At 41.4% G+C, this 17,640-nt stretch overlaps 1 protein-coding gene across 1 annotated transcript; it reads left to right on the top strand.

The window, feature by feature from the left end:
• The first annotated feature begins 9,819 nt into the window (after window positions 1–9,819).
• LOC308616461 (tyrosine-protein kinase RYK-like) lies at window positions 9,820–11,629 on the top strand. Its single transcript, XM_081232694.1, is given in 4 exon segments — window positions 9,820–10,143; window positions 10,145–10,384; window positions 10,388–11,344; window positions 11,346–11,629. Coding segments are annotated over 4 exon segments (1,599 nt in total). The 5' UTR covers window positions 9,820–9,864; the 3' UTR covers window positions 11,469–11,629.
• Window positions 11,630–17,640: the final 6,011 nt, after the last annotated feature.

Here is a 17,640-nt window from a genome sequence, read left to right as displayed (position 1 = left end):
AGCCAGTTCTCCAAGGGGCCCTGGTTCCTTTGGCTGGAGAATGGTATTAGAAACCAAGAGCTGGCACCAGGTGTGCTCACTGCTACTGGGATGTCATTGCTTCTAGACCCTATCAGCTGACAGAGCAAGGAAGTATATGTGTGTATACTAACCAGTGCATATGCATATATCTATAAATGTTTCTATATGTAACCATCTGTATCTATTTTAAGATAAGCATAAGTTCATATTAATATCTTCAATTCTAATCCATTACTAAATGGATCACTCTAGCCTTTGCTCCTTGCTTATCTGTAACTGCTTCTGAGAAACCTTGCCCCAACATCTGCCATGTGTTTACTTAATAGTTCAATTCTGGTATACATGGATAGTGGTTTCAGAACTGTTAACCCATACCCCACTTGATCAACTAAAGTTCCTTTTGCCTTTCATTTACAGACTCCACTCATTTCCACAGTTACTTACGTCAGCACCTTCCCCCCTCATCCTCTTCAATGAGGTTGTTTCATATATTTGTAATAGATTATTTTGTCACATTCTACCTTCTATCCTGGGAACCTCTCACCTTCTAAACAATTAAAAAAAATTTTTTGCCGCCTTTGAGGTTGACTCTTTGTGCTTTAAAGCTCTTTGAGTTTTGATAAATATGTGGTGCCATATATCCACCATCACAGTATCACACAGGATAGCTTCACTGTCCTAAAAAATCCTCTTTGTTTCACCGGTTCAACCCTTCCCCACCCTGAACCCCTGACATCCACTAATCTATTTACCACCTCTATAGTTTTGCCTTTTCCATAATGTCATATGAATGGAATCATGCAGTATGTAGCCTTTTTGGATTAGATAGCTTCACTTAGAAATATTCATTTAAGATACCTCCATGTCTTTGTGTAGTTTGATAGCTCATTCCTTTCTGTTGCTCAGTAATAATCCATTGGCCAGATGTACCACAGTTCTTTATGCATTCACCTATTGAAGGACATCTTGGTTGCTTCCAGCACGGGAGGATTATGAGTAAAGCTGCTATAAACATTCACATACGGTTTTTTGTGAGGACATAGGCTTTCAAATCGAATGGATAAATGCCTAGGAGCACAATTGTATGGTAAGACCATGTGTAGCTTTGTCAAAAAACTTCCAAAATGTCTTCCAAAGTGGCTGGTACCATTTTACATTCCCACCAGCAATGAATGAGAGTTCCTGTTGCTCCACATTCTCATCGGAATTTGATATTTTCAGATTTTTGGATTTTAGACATTCTAGTAGGTATATAGTGTTATCTCTGTATTGTTTTAGTTTGCACTTTCCTCATGACAAATGATATTTAGTATAATCAAGTTCTTTCTATTCCTCACATGGGATGCTTTTTATTTTCTGATCTTTGCAAATTCCACACATTAGCCAGCCTTTGTTCAAGTGCTTTCTCCTCCGTGATGTCTTTACAAACCTTATGAGCCCTTAACATCACCTTCCTTTTTTGACTTTCTATTGCACTATAGCGGAGTTACATCATACTCATATCGAACTTGCTCAAATTCAGTTACAGATCCACAATCTTTGCCAGTGATTATGAAACCCAAAGTTTTAAGTTTGCAACACATGTATTTGGTGGCCAAACCTGACTGGGCAAGGAGAGACCATCTTTTTATTCATCCACACAGAGTGAATATTCACATATTTTACTGCTGAAATATGGTTGTGTTTGATTATGTGGTGCTGCCCAAAGCTCTACTGTGATGTTAAATAATATACTGTACATGTACCACATATTCTTCTCAAAAACATCCTAGGTTACATTTAGTAATCCTCAAGGGAGTAATGGTATTTTAATTTTCTAGGAACGGGGAGGAAATGGATCTGAAGAGGCTGAGAGATACCTTTGGCTTCTGAGAGCAGAGGGGACCTTCACCTTCCTTTGATAGTATTTCTGGGGAGAAATGGCTGCAGGGGGCATCTGGTCAGACAGGTCCAGAAAGAGCCTAGTAAAGATTTCTGGACCTTGAGGCTGTAGAAAGGGGATGTTGAATCCATGGGGAGAGGGAGGGAAGGTCAGTGGGCATCGCGAGGGCCATGTCTAAGGTCAGATGACAAAAGTCATGCTCCCTCACCCCACCTTCCCATACCTTCAGAAAACTGTGGAAAGAACTGAGGGTAAATTTTTATCTGTTAAATAGGATCAAGCAAATAAGGATAAAAGTCAGGGTTAGAAATTAAGTTGGACTTATAAAAAACAGAAGCAGTTCTATTTCTTGGAGTCATGAGTTTTAGGGCTAAGAATCATACCTGACATATAGAGGTAAAATTACGTCTAGTCCTCACAGAGAGGTTGATCCACGTCATTGGAATAAACTGCTCAGGGTCTCACATCTTGGATGTCTTTGAATCAGCCTTCCAACCTGACTACTGACTCACAGATCAATGCAGTATCTGATTTTCATTAGTAGATAGCCCTGTGGTGTCATGTGAACTGATTGCTTACATTATGGTACTTTTCCATGTATTTTCCTCACCTGTGTACTGTGTAACTCTCCAGCTTTCTTCTTTGTACCATTTTGCAAAGTGAATCAAGATAAATGCTTTCTGCAATTGCCCTACATTGTAAGAGTAATCACAGTTGCCAAGAGAGAAGCTTTAAGACTGCAATTTTTAACAATATAAATCAATTTCATACCTACAGGCAAAGTAGCCTAGTATGGCAATTCCTCATTTAAAGTACATTTTGTTTGCCATTATTTCTTTCACTAGAGAGCACTTTTGCATAAAAGCGCAATATATTTTGTCCTAGTTGAATCAGAGTTACTTCAAAGGAGTAGTATCTAATTTTGTGTCCCTGGCTATAGGAGGGAAGGGAGCACCTGTTGCTGCTGGCTGGTGGTGATGGTGGTGATGGTGATGGTGCTGGTGGTGTGATGTGTGATTTTTTTTCATATCTAGTGGCCTCCTTCAGCACTTCAATGACTGTTCCAATTTCTTTCTTCTGGACTACTGTTGACTACTATGGACTAATTATGCAGATTCTTCTTGGTCTTTCCTCCTAGGGTCAAACACATGAATCCCCAAACTGAATATCACAATTACTTTTAGAATATCTTATCTGTGATTCACAATCACATTGTCATTTTTGTACAGGAGTCTTTCTTGTCATTTCTTCATGGGCTCTAACACTTAAGAAATGTGTGAGACCTGTACTACAATGAGTTTATCTTTGCCTAATTCATTGTTTTATGTGTGCATATTTTTCTTTTCTTTTTTCCAGCTTCACTGAGGTATTATTGACAAATAGGAATTGTATATATTTAAGGTATCCAACTTGATGTTTTAAATACATTGTGAAATGATCACCACAATCAATCTAATTAACAAATTCATCACTTCACATAGTTACCATTTCCCTCCTTCCTTCTTTCCTTTCTTCTTCTTCTTCTTCTTTTTTTTTTTTTTTTTTTTTTTGCGGTACACGGGCCTCTCACTGTTGTGACCTCTCCCGTTGCGGAGCACAGGCTCCGGACGCGCAGGCTCAGCGGCCATGGCTCACGGGCCCAGTCGCTCCGTGGCATGTGGGATCTTCCCGGACCGGGGCGCAGGCAGACTCGCCACCAGGGAAGCCCCTTTCCTTTCTTCTTGCTTTTCTTGTGGTAAGAGCACTTAAGATCTACTCTTTTAGCAAATATCAAGTATATAATACAGTATTGTTAACTACAGTTACCACACAGTACATTAGAGATTCAGAACTTATTCATCTTGCATAACTGAAACTTTGTGCCTTTTGACCAATATCTCCCCATTTTCCCCTCCCACCCAGCCCCAGGCAACCACCATTCTGCTCTCTGCTTCCATGAGTTTGACTACTTTAGATACCTCATATCGGCGAATCATGCAGTATTTGTCTTTCTGAGCCTGGCTTATTTCACTTAGTGTAATGTCTTCCAGGCTCATTCACGTTGTCACTAATTTTTTCAAACGTGTCCTTGTAGGGGATATGTTTTTATGGCTGTACATAACCAGCTGGCAAACATATGTATGACACAATTTTTAATAATCGAAGATAATCTGGGATAATATGGATAAAGACATGGACTATATTGATAAATAACTTTTTACTCTGATCCATGAGGTAAGAAAATGGGGCAGAGTATTACCATGGCTTATAAATAGCCAGATGGTGGGATTCTTCAGTACTGTAAGAGCTACATTTCAAATCTTTACCCCTAATTATTTGGTAATTGACTAACATATTGATCCTTCAGTTTCTCCTTTCCTTGTTTTACAAATGGAAAAGGTTGTTAGAATAAGGCAGAAATGTGTGGTTTATGGGTTTAGAGGCAGTGGAGGAAAGACGGGCCAGTGCATCTGTCTAATTAGGGAAGTCTTCAAGAAGAGCACCAAGACAAGCCTGTAATGATTTGGTTGTTAAGACATCACAGTTTTTACTTTTTTACAGCGTTTACAGTGTGAAACTTTCAATGCTTAGTTGATTGTACCTTGCATGTACTGTGGAAAGTAAACACGTTTATTCTGGTTTAAGTACAGAATTGGGAAGGAGAAACGACTTCATTATTTTCATTGTTTTGTTTTTTCCTTCTAATTCTTCTTTTCAAATATATTATTTTTCCAAGTCTAATTTAAAAGATAGTATAAGCTAAAAGTAGAAAATGTGGAAAATACAAAAAGTACAATTGGAAAATGAAAAATCTACTTATATCCCCTCCACCCAAAGAAGTCCACTGTTAACGTTTTGTTATAAATGTCAGGTAACTATCGACAAATAATGCTACTTAACAAAACAACCTCAAAATCTCAGTGGTTTACAACAACAAATATTTATTTTTCCACTCATGGGTCTGTGGGTTGGTTGGGTTGATTTTGCCTGAACTCAGGTTTGGCTCTAAGCAACAGGTCTGGGGTAAGTCCATGTCATGTGAGTTATTTTGGGCCCCAGCTTAAGAAAAAGAACTACAATTTTCCAGTGAAGTGGTATGAAGTGGGTATAAGCTGCCCTGGGAAAGAGTGGGTGGGGCTATAGATGAAACAGCATTGGCCATAAGTTGCTAATTATTGAAATTGTGGGTTTGCTATACTATTCTCTCCACTCATTCATATGTTTAAAATTTTACATAATAAAGAGTTAAATTTGTATCCAAATACTGCTTTTACTATTAGAAAATTCTTTTGATAACAATCCCTTAATATTTGTATATATATTATTATTATTATTTTATTTGTTAGCAAATACTGTGGATTCAGTGTCTAACCTGTGATTGTGTAATGGTCATGAGCTCGTCTTAAGATCCTTCCAAAGGTCCATCAATTTTTATTGAAGCTCCTGACTTGTTATCTTTGTTTGATTCACTGTGTGTTCAGTAATAGATGCAGACAAAACTGGAAACTGTTTTAATAATGGGTATACCAGGATCACCACTGCCACTGCCCGCCTGCCCCCCCCGCCCCCGCCCTAGCCAGAAATAATCACATCCAAAGTAATTCTACAGTTTGTTTGTTCTTAGACCATCTGTCATCCTATGTATTTACCCAGGGTTTATCAGCACTATAACCAGCCATTCCATTCTTCTGTTAAACCCCAAGAGGACTCCAAGGGACTGAGCAGAAAGGCTCTCTACCTCGACCCCAGCCAGCTCTGTCCACCACTGCATTTAAGAAAGTAAGTCCTCAATGAGGGGCTAGCTCATCATAGTCTAGTCTAGACTGAGGTCTAGGAAGCTCACAGCCCCTAGGACAAAATCTTTTTCCCACATGGGGAAAGAGGATGACAAGACATCCTCTTTGTCATCAAACATTATTGCAAAATCCCTACAGACATAGGGAGGGAATTTCCACTGATGGGAGACTCAGCCATAAGATCAAGAGTGATCTATCTCCACAGCCCTACCAGGATTTTCACCCATAAGAATAATCTATCTGTGGAATGAGGACAGCATTCCTAGAAAGCGACTGCTGGCTGAATAGTCCAAGTTCTTTGATTTTTAAGTACCTGTAACACCACTAATTCTTCTACTAGACACAGGTGAATTAATAGTCTTAACCAGTAGTTGAAATTTCTTTCTTTGTAGTGCTAGTAATTTAACTATTTGGTTTGGTTATCTACTGTTGCACAACAAATGATCCCAAAGACATTGAAAGATAAACTACCACAGGTTCTGTGGATCAGGAATTTAGACAGGACATAGCATATATTGCTCATCATCTCTCTTCCATGACTGAGGCCTTTTGTTCTGAAGATTCAAAAGGCTGGGAATGCCTTGAAAGGCTGAGGGCTGAAATCATCTGGAGGCTTCTTTACTCACATGTGAGGCACCTGGGCTGAGATGACTCCAAGGCTGGGCTCAGCTGGGCTATCAACCCGTGCCAACACTTGGCCTCTCCCAAGCTTGGCTTTTCACAGCATGGCGGCTGGGTTTGTAGAGTGAGGACCCAGTAAAGAAACTTCTGTAGAGTGAATGGTCCAAGAAAACTGGGGGGAATCTGCATAGCCTTTCAGGACCCAACTCCAGAAATCCCATGGCATCATTTCTGTCATACTCTATTAGCTGAAACAGTCATAAGCCCACTGGATTCATTCCGGAGACAGAGCGGCCGCCTCTTGACAGGAGGTGTTTCCAAGCATTTTGGGGCCTGTTTTAAAACCACTACATAACTTCAGATTCCAGTGGGAGCTGCTGCGCCTTCAGAGTTCCCCAGGTGAGCTACTTTGCTATCGGCATAATAACTGAATGAGTGCAGGGTAAACTATTGTCTGGCCTTGCAGTCTGGACAAAGTACTTTAATATTCTTGCTTTTCCAAAATTCTTTCCCAGCATTCTTATCTCTAAAACAAAATGTGTAGTTTGACCACCTCATTTGTGTTTTTAGAGCTTTTTTAACGGCTCGATTCTCTTCTGTATTTTCTGTGGAGCATTCCAAATATATCATTTGTTTTGGTGTTAGGGAAGGAAATGTTTCCTTTGGTTGTCTAGCCTCCGTTTTTTTGTATCCAGTGGATAAACCGGTTGGGGTTATAGTCGGTGCAGGGCAGAGCAGAGCAGAGAGTTTTTGACACCCCTCCAGCTGTAGTAGCTGCAGGAGGCCCCTTCAACGGTGTCCTCACCAGGTGGAAGTAGCCAGTGAACTAGGCAGGCTCCTACCCTTGTCTCCCCAGTACCAGATACCAACCGTTTTACATAATATTGGCTACTTCTGTTTCGTCCCTGGCAACCTTCCCATGCCTGTCCTTTGCTCACTCTTCTATTAATTAATCTCTTTGCATTTCTTTAAACAAAGGCTCTTTTTATGTTTACATAGCAAACTTATGCTTTCTCGTTTTAAAATGGAACATTTAAAAACAGTTTTGTTTTTACTTTTTTCTTTCATTTATATTTTTCTGTATCTCTAATTTCCACAATAAACATGTATACTTTAAAAATAAACACACACTCAGTAGGATGGCCAGTATGTAAAAAAAAAACCCAAACAGGAACCAATAAAGATCGGTAAATTGGAGAAATTGAAATGCTTTTGCAGTTTCAACGGACAGAAGTTTGGTATAATAGTTCCTCAAAAAATTAAAAATAGAATTACCATGTAATCCAGCAATTCCACCTTTGGGTATATATACAAAAGAACTGAAAGCAGGGACTCAAAGAGGTATTTGTACACCCATGTTCATAGCATTCTTTACATTAGCCAAAAGGTGGGAGCCACTCAAGTGTCCATCGATGGATAAATGGGTACAGAGTTTCAGTTTCACAAGGTGAAAATAGCTCTGGAGATTGGTTCCACAACAACGTGAATGTACTTAACACTACTTGAACTGTACACTTGAAAATGGTTAAGATGGTAACTTTTATGTTACTCCTTTCTCTTTGCATTTACTATGTCAATCAGATTTGGTGTCAGTTCTGCTAGCATTGTAAAAGGAGTTGGAAAACTTAAAAAAAAATTTTTTTTAGAGCACTCCCACATGCCTCACAGATTGTATGTGGCTTTAAGGAATCATTCAGATTATTCTCTGGACTCCCTTCCTCGCAGCTATCACTGCTAAAATTTTCCACCTCTCCAGGGCTGAGACAGACCAGGTTTTCAGTGGTGCCACATCTTAGGAGAGCAAAAGGGCAGATCCTTCGGAGTAAGGGAAGGGTGAAGGTCAGCCCTGTGCTCAGACTCTTCCCTCCCTTAACCTCTCACCTATCCCTTCCTCCTCTCTGCAAAAGATCCAAGCAAAATTCCAGCTCTTATCCATCTCTTTCTCTTCCTCCAGAGACCTCCACCCTGCCTTTGAAGGCTTTTGGAGCATGTTTGTTTATTGGCTTTGTGTACCTATGTGTTCCTAAACTCTCACCATTATCAACTCCAATCTCACTTCTGTGCCCTCAGGGTCCTATGGAGTGAGCATCTGCCCAGCCTGCCAGCTACCCCATAGTCCCTTACCCTAGCTTATGACAATAAAGACCTCAGCATTTTTTTTTTGTTTCTCAGATATTCCAATTTCCTCTCTTTACCTCAGAACCTGCTAGACTCACTACTCCCATACCCTCTGCCACCAGCACTACTACCCCCAACACACACACACACACACACACACATGCCTTTTTCCCTTGAATTGAGTAACTCCTATCCACTTTTCAGATCCTAGATCTCAGTTCCTATTTATTTATTTATTTATCGGCCATGCCACGCAGCATGCAGGATCTTAGTTCCCCGACCAGGGATCGAACCTGGGTCCTCTGCAGTGGAAGTGCAGAGTCTTAACCACTGGAGCACCAGGGAAGTCCCTCTAAGTTCCTATTTTAAAGGAACCCTTCCCAACCCAGAATATGCTAGACTCCTTGATGTATGCCTAGAACTCAGTGTGCCTATTTTTAGAGACTTACAGTGTTTGTAGTTAAATATTTATATGATCATTTGATTCATATTTGCCTTCTCCACTAGACTGTAAGCACAGGAAGGCCATGACTGTGTGTGTCTTGCTTCAAATTTTATCCCGGGTGCTTAGCACAGTGTAAGCATTCAAAAAATATTTGTTGAATCAATATAGAACTGTAAAGATAAGTTGTGAGCCTATTCTATATTACACTGGGTCAGGTATTGAAGGGTAAAGGGTTTAATACATAACACCTTATTTTTCACCTGCCCGAGTTTGGAACAAACTTGGAGATAGATGTAGGAGTCAGACAGATAAAGATAAAACAAAACAAAACTTTGTATCAAAGAGAAATGGCATAATAAATAGCATTTCCAGTTAAAAGGAATGGGAACTTCTTGGAGAAATGGCTGCTTCCAGGTCTGGAGAAGGAAATATATTATATGAGCTTAAAATATCTTGTAGCAGAAATAAAGACCCTATTTAAAAACTAATGGGGATATATGGAAACAACACAAGAGGTGGTTTCAAAAAGACAAGTGACAGAAATGGATCATAATTTGATAAATAAACAAGGAATCCCTGAGTCCATAATCATACTCAAAATGTGAGGGGAAGGGAGGAAAGCTATTTTTTATGAAAGAACTCCAGTTTAAAATGTAGAAGGAGGCCCGCCTCCCGCAGCGGAAGATGCGGCCGAGGAGGAGGCGGCGGCGGCGCGCTCCCGCGGTCCGAAGCGGCGGCAGGCTGCCACGGGCCGGCTGCGCGATGAGCTGGGCTGCCGCCCCCGGCTCGGGGCTCGGGGCAGGGCGGGGGGTGGGCGGCGGCGGGCGGCCCACGCTTCTCCTCGGCGGCGGCGGCGGTGGCCATGAGCAGGACTGGGCGGCCGGGGCCGCCTCCCGTGGACCCGCGGCCTGAGGGCCCCGCCGCCGCCGCCGGCGCTGCCTCCCGCGTTCGCGGGGCCCAGCGTGAGCCTCTACCTGAGCGAGGACGAGGTGCGCCGGCTCATGGGTCTTGTTGCAGAACTTTATTATGTGAGAAATGATCTTATGAGTCACCACGCCCTATCCTTTAACCTGTTAGTACCCAGCGAGAGAAATTTCCTGCACTTCACTTGGCATGCAAAGTCCAAGGTTGACTATAAGCTGGGATTCCAAGTAGACAATTTCGTGGCTATGGACATGCCCCAGGTCGACATTTCTGCTCAGGGGGAAGTTCCACACACTTTATCAGTGCTTCGGGTCGAGCTTTCCTGTACTGGCAAAGTAGATTCTGAGGTTATGATTACTAATGCAGCTCAATTTGACAGTAAATTCTTCAAAAAACTTTACAGTCTTAAATTTTAAACGAAGGAAAATGTGCTACAAAAAACTTGAAGAAGTAAAAACGTCAGCCTTGGACAAAAACACTAGCAGAACTATTTATGATCCTGTACATGCAGCTCCAACCACTTCTACGCGTGTGTTTTATATCAGCGTAGGGGTTTGCTGTGCAGTAATATTTCTTGTAGCAATAATATTAGCTGTTTAGCACCTTCATAGTATGAAAAGGATTGAACTGGATGACAGCCTCAGTGCCAGCAGTAGTTCCCAAGGGCTGTCTCAGCCATCTAACCAGACGACTCAGTATCTGAGAGCCGACACACCCAACAATGCAACTCCTATCACCAGCTCCTCGGGTTATCCCACCTTGCGGATAGAGAAGAATGACCTGAGAAGTGTCACTCTTTTGGAGGCCAAAGCTAAGGTGAAGGATATCGCAATATCCAGGGAGAGGATAACTCTAAAAGATGTACTCCAAGAAGGTACTTTTGGGCGTGTTTTCCATGGGATTTTAGGAGATGAAAAAGATCCAAATAAGGAAAAACAAGCATTTGTAAAAACAGTTGAAGATCAAGCTTCTGAAATTCAGGTGACAATGATGCTCACTGAAAGTTGTAAGCTACGAGGTCTTCATCACAGAAATCTTCTTCCTATTACCCATGTCTGTATAGAAGGAGAAAAGCCCGTGGTGATATTGCCTTACATGAACTGGGGGAATCTTAAATTGTTTTTACGGCAGTGCAAATTAGTAGAGGCCAATAATCCACAGGCAATTTCTCAACAAGACCTGGTCCACATGGCTATTCAGATGGCCTGTGGAATGAGCTATCTGGCCAGAAGGGAAGTCATCCACAAAGACCTGGCTGCTAGGAATTGTGTCATTGATGACACACTTCAAGTTAAGATCACAGACAGTGCCCTCTCCAGAGACTTGTTCCCTATGGACTATCATTGTCTGGGGGACAACGAAAACAGGCCAGTTCGGTGGATGGCTCTTGAAAGTCTGGTTAATAATGAGTTCTCCAGTGCTAGTGATGTGTGGGCCTTTGGAGTGATGCTGTGGGAGCTCATGACCCTGGGCCAAACGCCCTACGTGGACATCGACCCGTTTGAGGTGGCCGCGTACCTGAAAGATGGTTACCGAATAGCCCAGCCGATCAACTGTTCCTGATGAACTATTTGCTATGATGGCTTGTGGCTGGGGCTTAGATCCGGAGGAGAGGCCCAAGTTCCAGCAGCTGGTCCAGTGTCTCACAGAGTTCCATGCAGCCCTGGGGGCCTACGTCTGACTCCTCGCATAGTCCCCCAGCGTCAGGAGGAAGGAGCCTGCCAGGGCTCACTTGCAGCCAGTCACGCATGCCGCATACGCCACGCAGCACCACGGAAGCACATTTGTCTTCCAGAACACCGTGCTTTAGGAATGCTTTAGAATCAGAACTATCTAAGGCAGACTTAATGATGTCAAATATTTTCTAGATATCACTTTCGTTAGGTTGAACTGAAAATGTTTTTGTAACTTTTTTGGCCAAAAATTTTTTTAAACATAGTTAACTTTGGACTAGAGGTACATTCTTACAAAATAAATAAACAGTTTTTTAAAAAAATGTAGAAGGAATGATAGAATTAGAAAATCACTATTTGCAAACACCACTATTGCAAATCACTATTTGCAATCAGTAATAACTGATTATGCATGGATGCTAAAACCATGGGTATAAGTTTGTTGGGGAACAGGATATTCGTATAGGCTCACAGTATCACCCAACAGGTTACTTACTAAGTATAAAGGGAAAAGATACCTTTAAAATGAAGAGATCTGGTGGGCACCACGTTAACCAAAGTGATTAAATCCAGCATTGGAGATACTGGAACAAACTGACATTGTGTTCTTACTGATGTGATGCAATTGGAAGCATACGACATCACAAACCTGGTACTCGTGCTAAATATTTAACATGAATTAATCATAAGGAAGCATCATTATGGTGTATTTTATGACACAGATATTCTGACCTTTTCAAACTTGTCAGTGTCTTCTGAAAAGGAGGGAGATTATTCTATAGATTATGGATAGTAAAGAGACAAGACCATTAAATGCAGTGTATGGCCTTTAAAACAGGTATAAAGGAACTTTTGAGGTAAACGAGGGTAAAATAAATATGGAATGTATAATAGATAATAATGTATCAATGTTACACTTCCTGAGGGTAAAAATTGTATCATGATTAAGTAGAAAAATCCCTTTGTTCTTAAGAGATACCTACTCAACTACATAGGTTCAGCCAAAAAAGAAAAAAGGAAAAAAGAAAAGAGAGAGAAAGATGACAAATGGAACACAGTGTTAACAACTGATGAATGTACTGAATGTATGTGGCGAGTATATATGCTTTGAATTTTTCCAAATAAAAGTTGGAGAGGTAAGGTTTTAGGAATAGATGGCTTTAAGTCTGATGACTAAGTGGACTTCCTTATATCTGAACTAGCTAGATCTACCTTGTCATAGTCAGTCACTCCTGGACAGCCACAGTCTTCTCCCACCTCCTGTTCCCTCTGCCCCTTGCCGTACAATTTATGGCTCAGAGTAGCAGAACAGAATCCGTAAACTTTAAAGGCAGGCAGATCCCACAGAAAATCCAGTAGAGCCTGAGCCATGCTTGCCCAGTTTCACCTCCTAAACTCACTGTTCAGAGAGGTTACCAGGCCAGAAATATTCCTGTAGGGCAGGGGTTCTCGAGGTACATTGTACATCAGAATTGGGGATGCTACATCCAGGCCATACCTCAGTATAATTAAATCACAATCCGTGGAGGTGGAACCCGGGCAGCAGGTGTTTTCGAAGCTCCCCAAGTGATTCCAGTGTGCACGCAAGTTTGAGAGCCATAGCTCTCAAGAAGTTTCTCCTTGGAGAAATACGATTAAGTAAGGAATAAGTCTTCACTCTCAATATCAGTCAGGGAAGGCCCCCAGGTTGTGATAGGATGCAAGCTCAGAAGGAAAAAAAGCTCCTAGGGGCTTTAGAAAATAAAGATAGAAAACCCTTCCCCACAGCCATCCAGCTCCTACCCAGCCATAGTTTCTGTCCTTGCCACAGTGTTGCAAAACCTTCTTCTTAGTTCTAGCAGCTGTTTTGTAGACCTCAAAGGATTTTCTACACAGGCTATCATGCTGTCTGCAAATAACGACGGTTTTACTTATTCTTTCCTATTTGGATGCTTTTTCTTTCTTTTTCTTGCCTCATTGTACTAGCTAGCCAGTACAGTGTTGAATAGAAATGATGAGAGCAGATATCCTTGTCTCGTTGCTGATCTTAGGGAGAAAGTATTCAGTCTTTCATCAGATACGACGTTACCTGAGGATTTTCATAGATTCTTTTTTTTTTTTAAATTAATTAGTTAATATTTTTGGCTGCGTTGGGTCTTTGTTGCTGTGCATGGGCTTTCTCTAGTTGCGGTGAGCAGGGGCTACTCTTCGTTGCGGTGCGTGGGCTTCTCATTGCAGTGGCTTCTCTTGTTGCAGAGCATGGGTCCTAGGTGCGTGGGCTTCAGTAGTTGTGGCATGTGGGCTCAGTAGTTGTGGCTCGTGGGCTCTAGAGTGCAGGCTCAGTAGTTGTGGCACACAGGCTTAGTTGCTCCACGGCATGTGGGATCTTCCCAGACCAGGGCTCGAACCCGTGTCCCCTGCATTGGCAGGCGGATTCTTAACCACTGCGTCACCAAGGAAGCCCCTCTCTTTTATTTTAAATGAAAAGGGAAAACCCACAAAAATCCACAAATGGTATATCAAGCTTGAAACCGAATGCTGTGTTTTGTCCACTAAATCAAATCCTTTTGTCACCTCCCCCCTCCACTTTTTATAGTTGGCTTTTGGGTTACAACGTAGAGTGACTAAATTCCTGGTAATTTGTGAGTTGGCTCTTGTTCCCTCTTTAATCTGGCGTAAACTCTTTCTTGTTTCTTTTTTTCTTACATAGTAGAAGATCCATACCGTTATCTTTAGGCAGGTAGAGACTGGAGGTCTGCTCAGGTCCTGGTCATGTTTTGTTTCTTGATTGGGGTGCTGGTTACAAGGATGTGTTCAGTTAGTGAAAATTTCTCAAACCCTATACAGATAATGAGTGCTTTTCTCCATATGTTATAACCCAATAAAAAGTTGAAAGAAAGAAAAGAAAAAGATCTGTGTCAGGAATAAACAAAGAAAAATATAAAGTAATCATCAGTAAGGACAAAATGCTTAAAATAACTTTGTTTTTTATATCCAAGCCAGTTTCAATTACTTGCCTCTGAAAGAAAATAAGAGTGGCAGTGTCGTAGGCGAACACAATAACCACTGTTGCCTTTGTTAGCCCTTCAAGATAGCCCAACACAGAACAGACACCCTGCCCCAGCTCACAGACCTTCCTTGTTCCCCAACTGCTTTTACCTCACAATCTCATTTTCATCCTGCTCTGGCTCGGTGCTGCCACCCACTGTCCCACTTCTGACTCTCTGGGCTCTTGTGTTTGTTTGTGGTCCATGGGCCTTGGCTCCCAGGGTCCTCTGCTGCTGCTGCCAGGAGTAGGAGATTCCCTGTTAAGTATCTTACCTCTGCCCTGGGCACCTTACTACTTATAAGCATCTGGCTGTGAGACCGGGCAGCAGTGTCTTCTAAAAGTTCTGCACATTCTTCTCCTCCTCCACTTTTTTTTTTTTTGTAAATTAAATTCTTTGGGGGCTATCCTAAGTATATTTGCTATTTCAGGGACCATTTGTGATGAATCTTTTAAAAGTGCAGATAATTTTATCCTACCTTTAGATTTTTCTTAAAACTGAGCTTAGGGGCTATGAGTCAGACAGCTGATGTACTGATACTAGACTAGAGTATATCATTTAACTATTGGTTCGCTACCCGAAAGTTCAATAACATGTAATGATTTGTAATTCTGCTGAGGTGAAAACTTGAATCTTGAGCCTTTGACAGTGAAATAGAGGAGAAAGTCTTTGATGAATGCCCAGAGTTGAAGCCTCTAGGGAGGGAACCAAGAGAGTGGGGTAATCCCCTAACTGAGCTATCCCTGGCCCAGGACAGGCTGAGGAATCACAGAAGATGAAGTGCCCGGAGCGGGCAGACAAGCCTAGACTCAGAGGTGAAACAGCCGTTTTTTTTTTGTTTGTTTGTTTGTTTAAGAGCTAGAACAAACAGTTAATTCTCGCTACTATCTTATTCTATTTAACTTTACACACATTTCTTTGTATGGAAACAAGAACTACACATCTAAGAAATATTCTAAACCCTGCAACAAAGTGGATATTGTGAAAGTCTATCAAAAAGATAACATTAATTTTAAGGTGACTTTAAAGATGTTTGGTGACAACAGGAGGATAGTTCAAAAATAATTTGTTGTACAACAAATGGCTGCTCTGTTAAAATGTTTGGTCTTTATGAAGATAAATGAGACATATAATTTTTTAGACTGTCATGGGGCAAGGCAAATTTAAATTTATCTTATAAGAACCAACAGAAGTTTTCTATTGAAGCAGCAGGTTTGAGAGCCAGAGAAACTTGTCAGTCAGGGTAGTGAGCTAAAGGGCTGAAATGGGACCGTGAAGGCCTCTGTTCTTCTCTCTCTATTCTTCCTTCCTCAAAGTCCTCATTTATCTGTAGGTCTTCATCTTCCCCAACGCTACCCTGCCCTCTTCATCTAATATTATCAACCATGGGTCACCTCTATTTGGATGTTTCACTGTCGGTCAAAGGCTGCATATCCAAATTCCAACTTCTTTTGGCTTTTAGCATTTATGAGGAATAAGTCCATTGACTTGGGTAATTATGAAATACAACTATAGCATAATATTGTCCCCATAAGGTACATAAACACAAACAGTAGAGAATATCAAAGTCACATTGGACATGAGATCCTAGGGGTTGGCTAGGCTCATGTACAAGCTGGATGACATTCTCTTGCATACCAGCCTCCAAGGTGGGAGTTTAAAAGTTTTGCCTCATCAAAATTAGAAATATGTACATGGGTCTTTGGAGTTGATGGTAAGGAGTCAAAACCATAAATCACCCGTGGAATCTGGGTACCTAGGATTTTAAACAAGCCACCTTGGTGATTCTTGTCTCTAGGATCTTCCTGCTCGAATCCTATGTTCCTTGGCCAGACAAATGTTTGTTTAAAAAATATTTTTTTTCTATCATATCACTTTCTTAGATGAAGAGAATTATACTTAGCCATAGCAACACAGAGGCATGGCTATGATATGCCAGAAACTGAACTTGTGTACAAATATGAGAAACCATTCAGTTAGGTCCTTGCTAAAGATTTTCTTATGCTAACTTCAAACTAAAATGGTGTGATTGTGAGGTGGCAGGAAGCCTGTGTGTGTGTGTGTGTGCATGTGTGTGTTTGCATGTGCACGATTATAACACAAGGCATGGGGTATGGATTGTATTGGGTTGGCCAAAAAGTTCGTTCAGGTTTTCTGTACCATCTTATGGAAAAAACCCGAACAAACTTTTTGGCCAGCCCAATATCTTCCCAGACTCAAAAGGGAGAAACAAGAATGGATAATCCTGGGCTTCCCTGGTGGTGCAGTTGTTGAGAGTCTGCCTGCCGATGCAGGGGACACGGGTTCGTGCCCCGGTCCAGGAAGATCCCACATGCCACGGAGCAGCTAGGCCCGTGAGCCATGGCCGCTGAGCCTGTGCATCTGGAGCCTGTGCTCCACAACAGGAGAGGCCAAAAAGTGAGAGGCCCACAAAAAAAAAAAAAAAAAGAATGGATAATCCTTTAACAATAAGACCTACCAGAATAGTAGGTTCAGCAGCAAATTGTATAGGTTAAATTGAAAATATAAAAGTTAGCTATTATATCGTAGAGTACATACCTACGTAAGTACATATAAGAAATACACATAGATAAAATGAATTGAATCGATCTTTAGGAGATGAATAACTTTTTTTTTTTTTTTGGTTGATCTGGGTCTTAGTTGCGGCAAGTGGGCTCCTTAGTTGTAGCACGAGGGCTCCCCAGTTGTGACATGTGAACTCTTAGTTGAAGCATGCATGTGGGAGCTAGTTCCTGGACCAGGGATTGAACCCGGACCCCCTGCAGTGGGAGCATGGAGTCTTATCCACTGCACCACCACGGAAGTCCTTAGATAACTTTTTGAAGCTTAGTTTCACTTGCTCATTCATTTATTCATTCAACAAATATTTGTGGAATGTCACTATGTGCCAAGCACTGTATCAACCAAATTTATTTATTTTTCCTGCAAGTGTATTGCAACAGTATCCCTAACTGGTTTTCCTGCTTCCACTCCATACCTACACCCATTCCAGTCCATTATCCACACAATGGCAAGAGTGCTGCTTAAAAAACCCTATTTAAGATCTTGACACACTCAAAACTTTTTAATACATTTGCAACAAATTCAGAGTAAAATCCAAATCCTGTGGCTCATAATGTGGCCTCAGAAGCCC

Source organism: Mesoplodon bidens (assembly GCF_964165515.1).
Source record: "Mesoplodon bidens genome assembly, chromosome: 4".
Classification (NCBI taxonomy): Eukaryota; Metazoa; Chordata; class Mammalia; order Artiodactyla; family Ziphiidae; genus Mesoplodon; species Mesoplodon bidens.
This window is presented reverse-complemented; position numbering and strand designations above follow the sequence as displayed.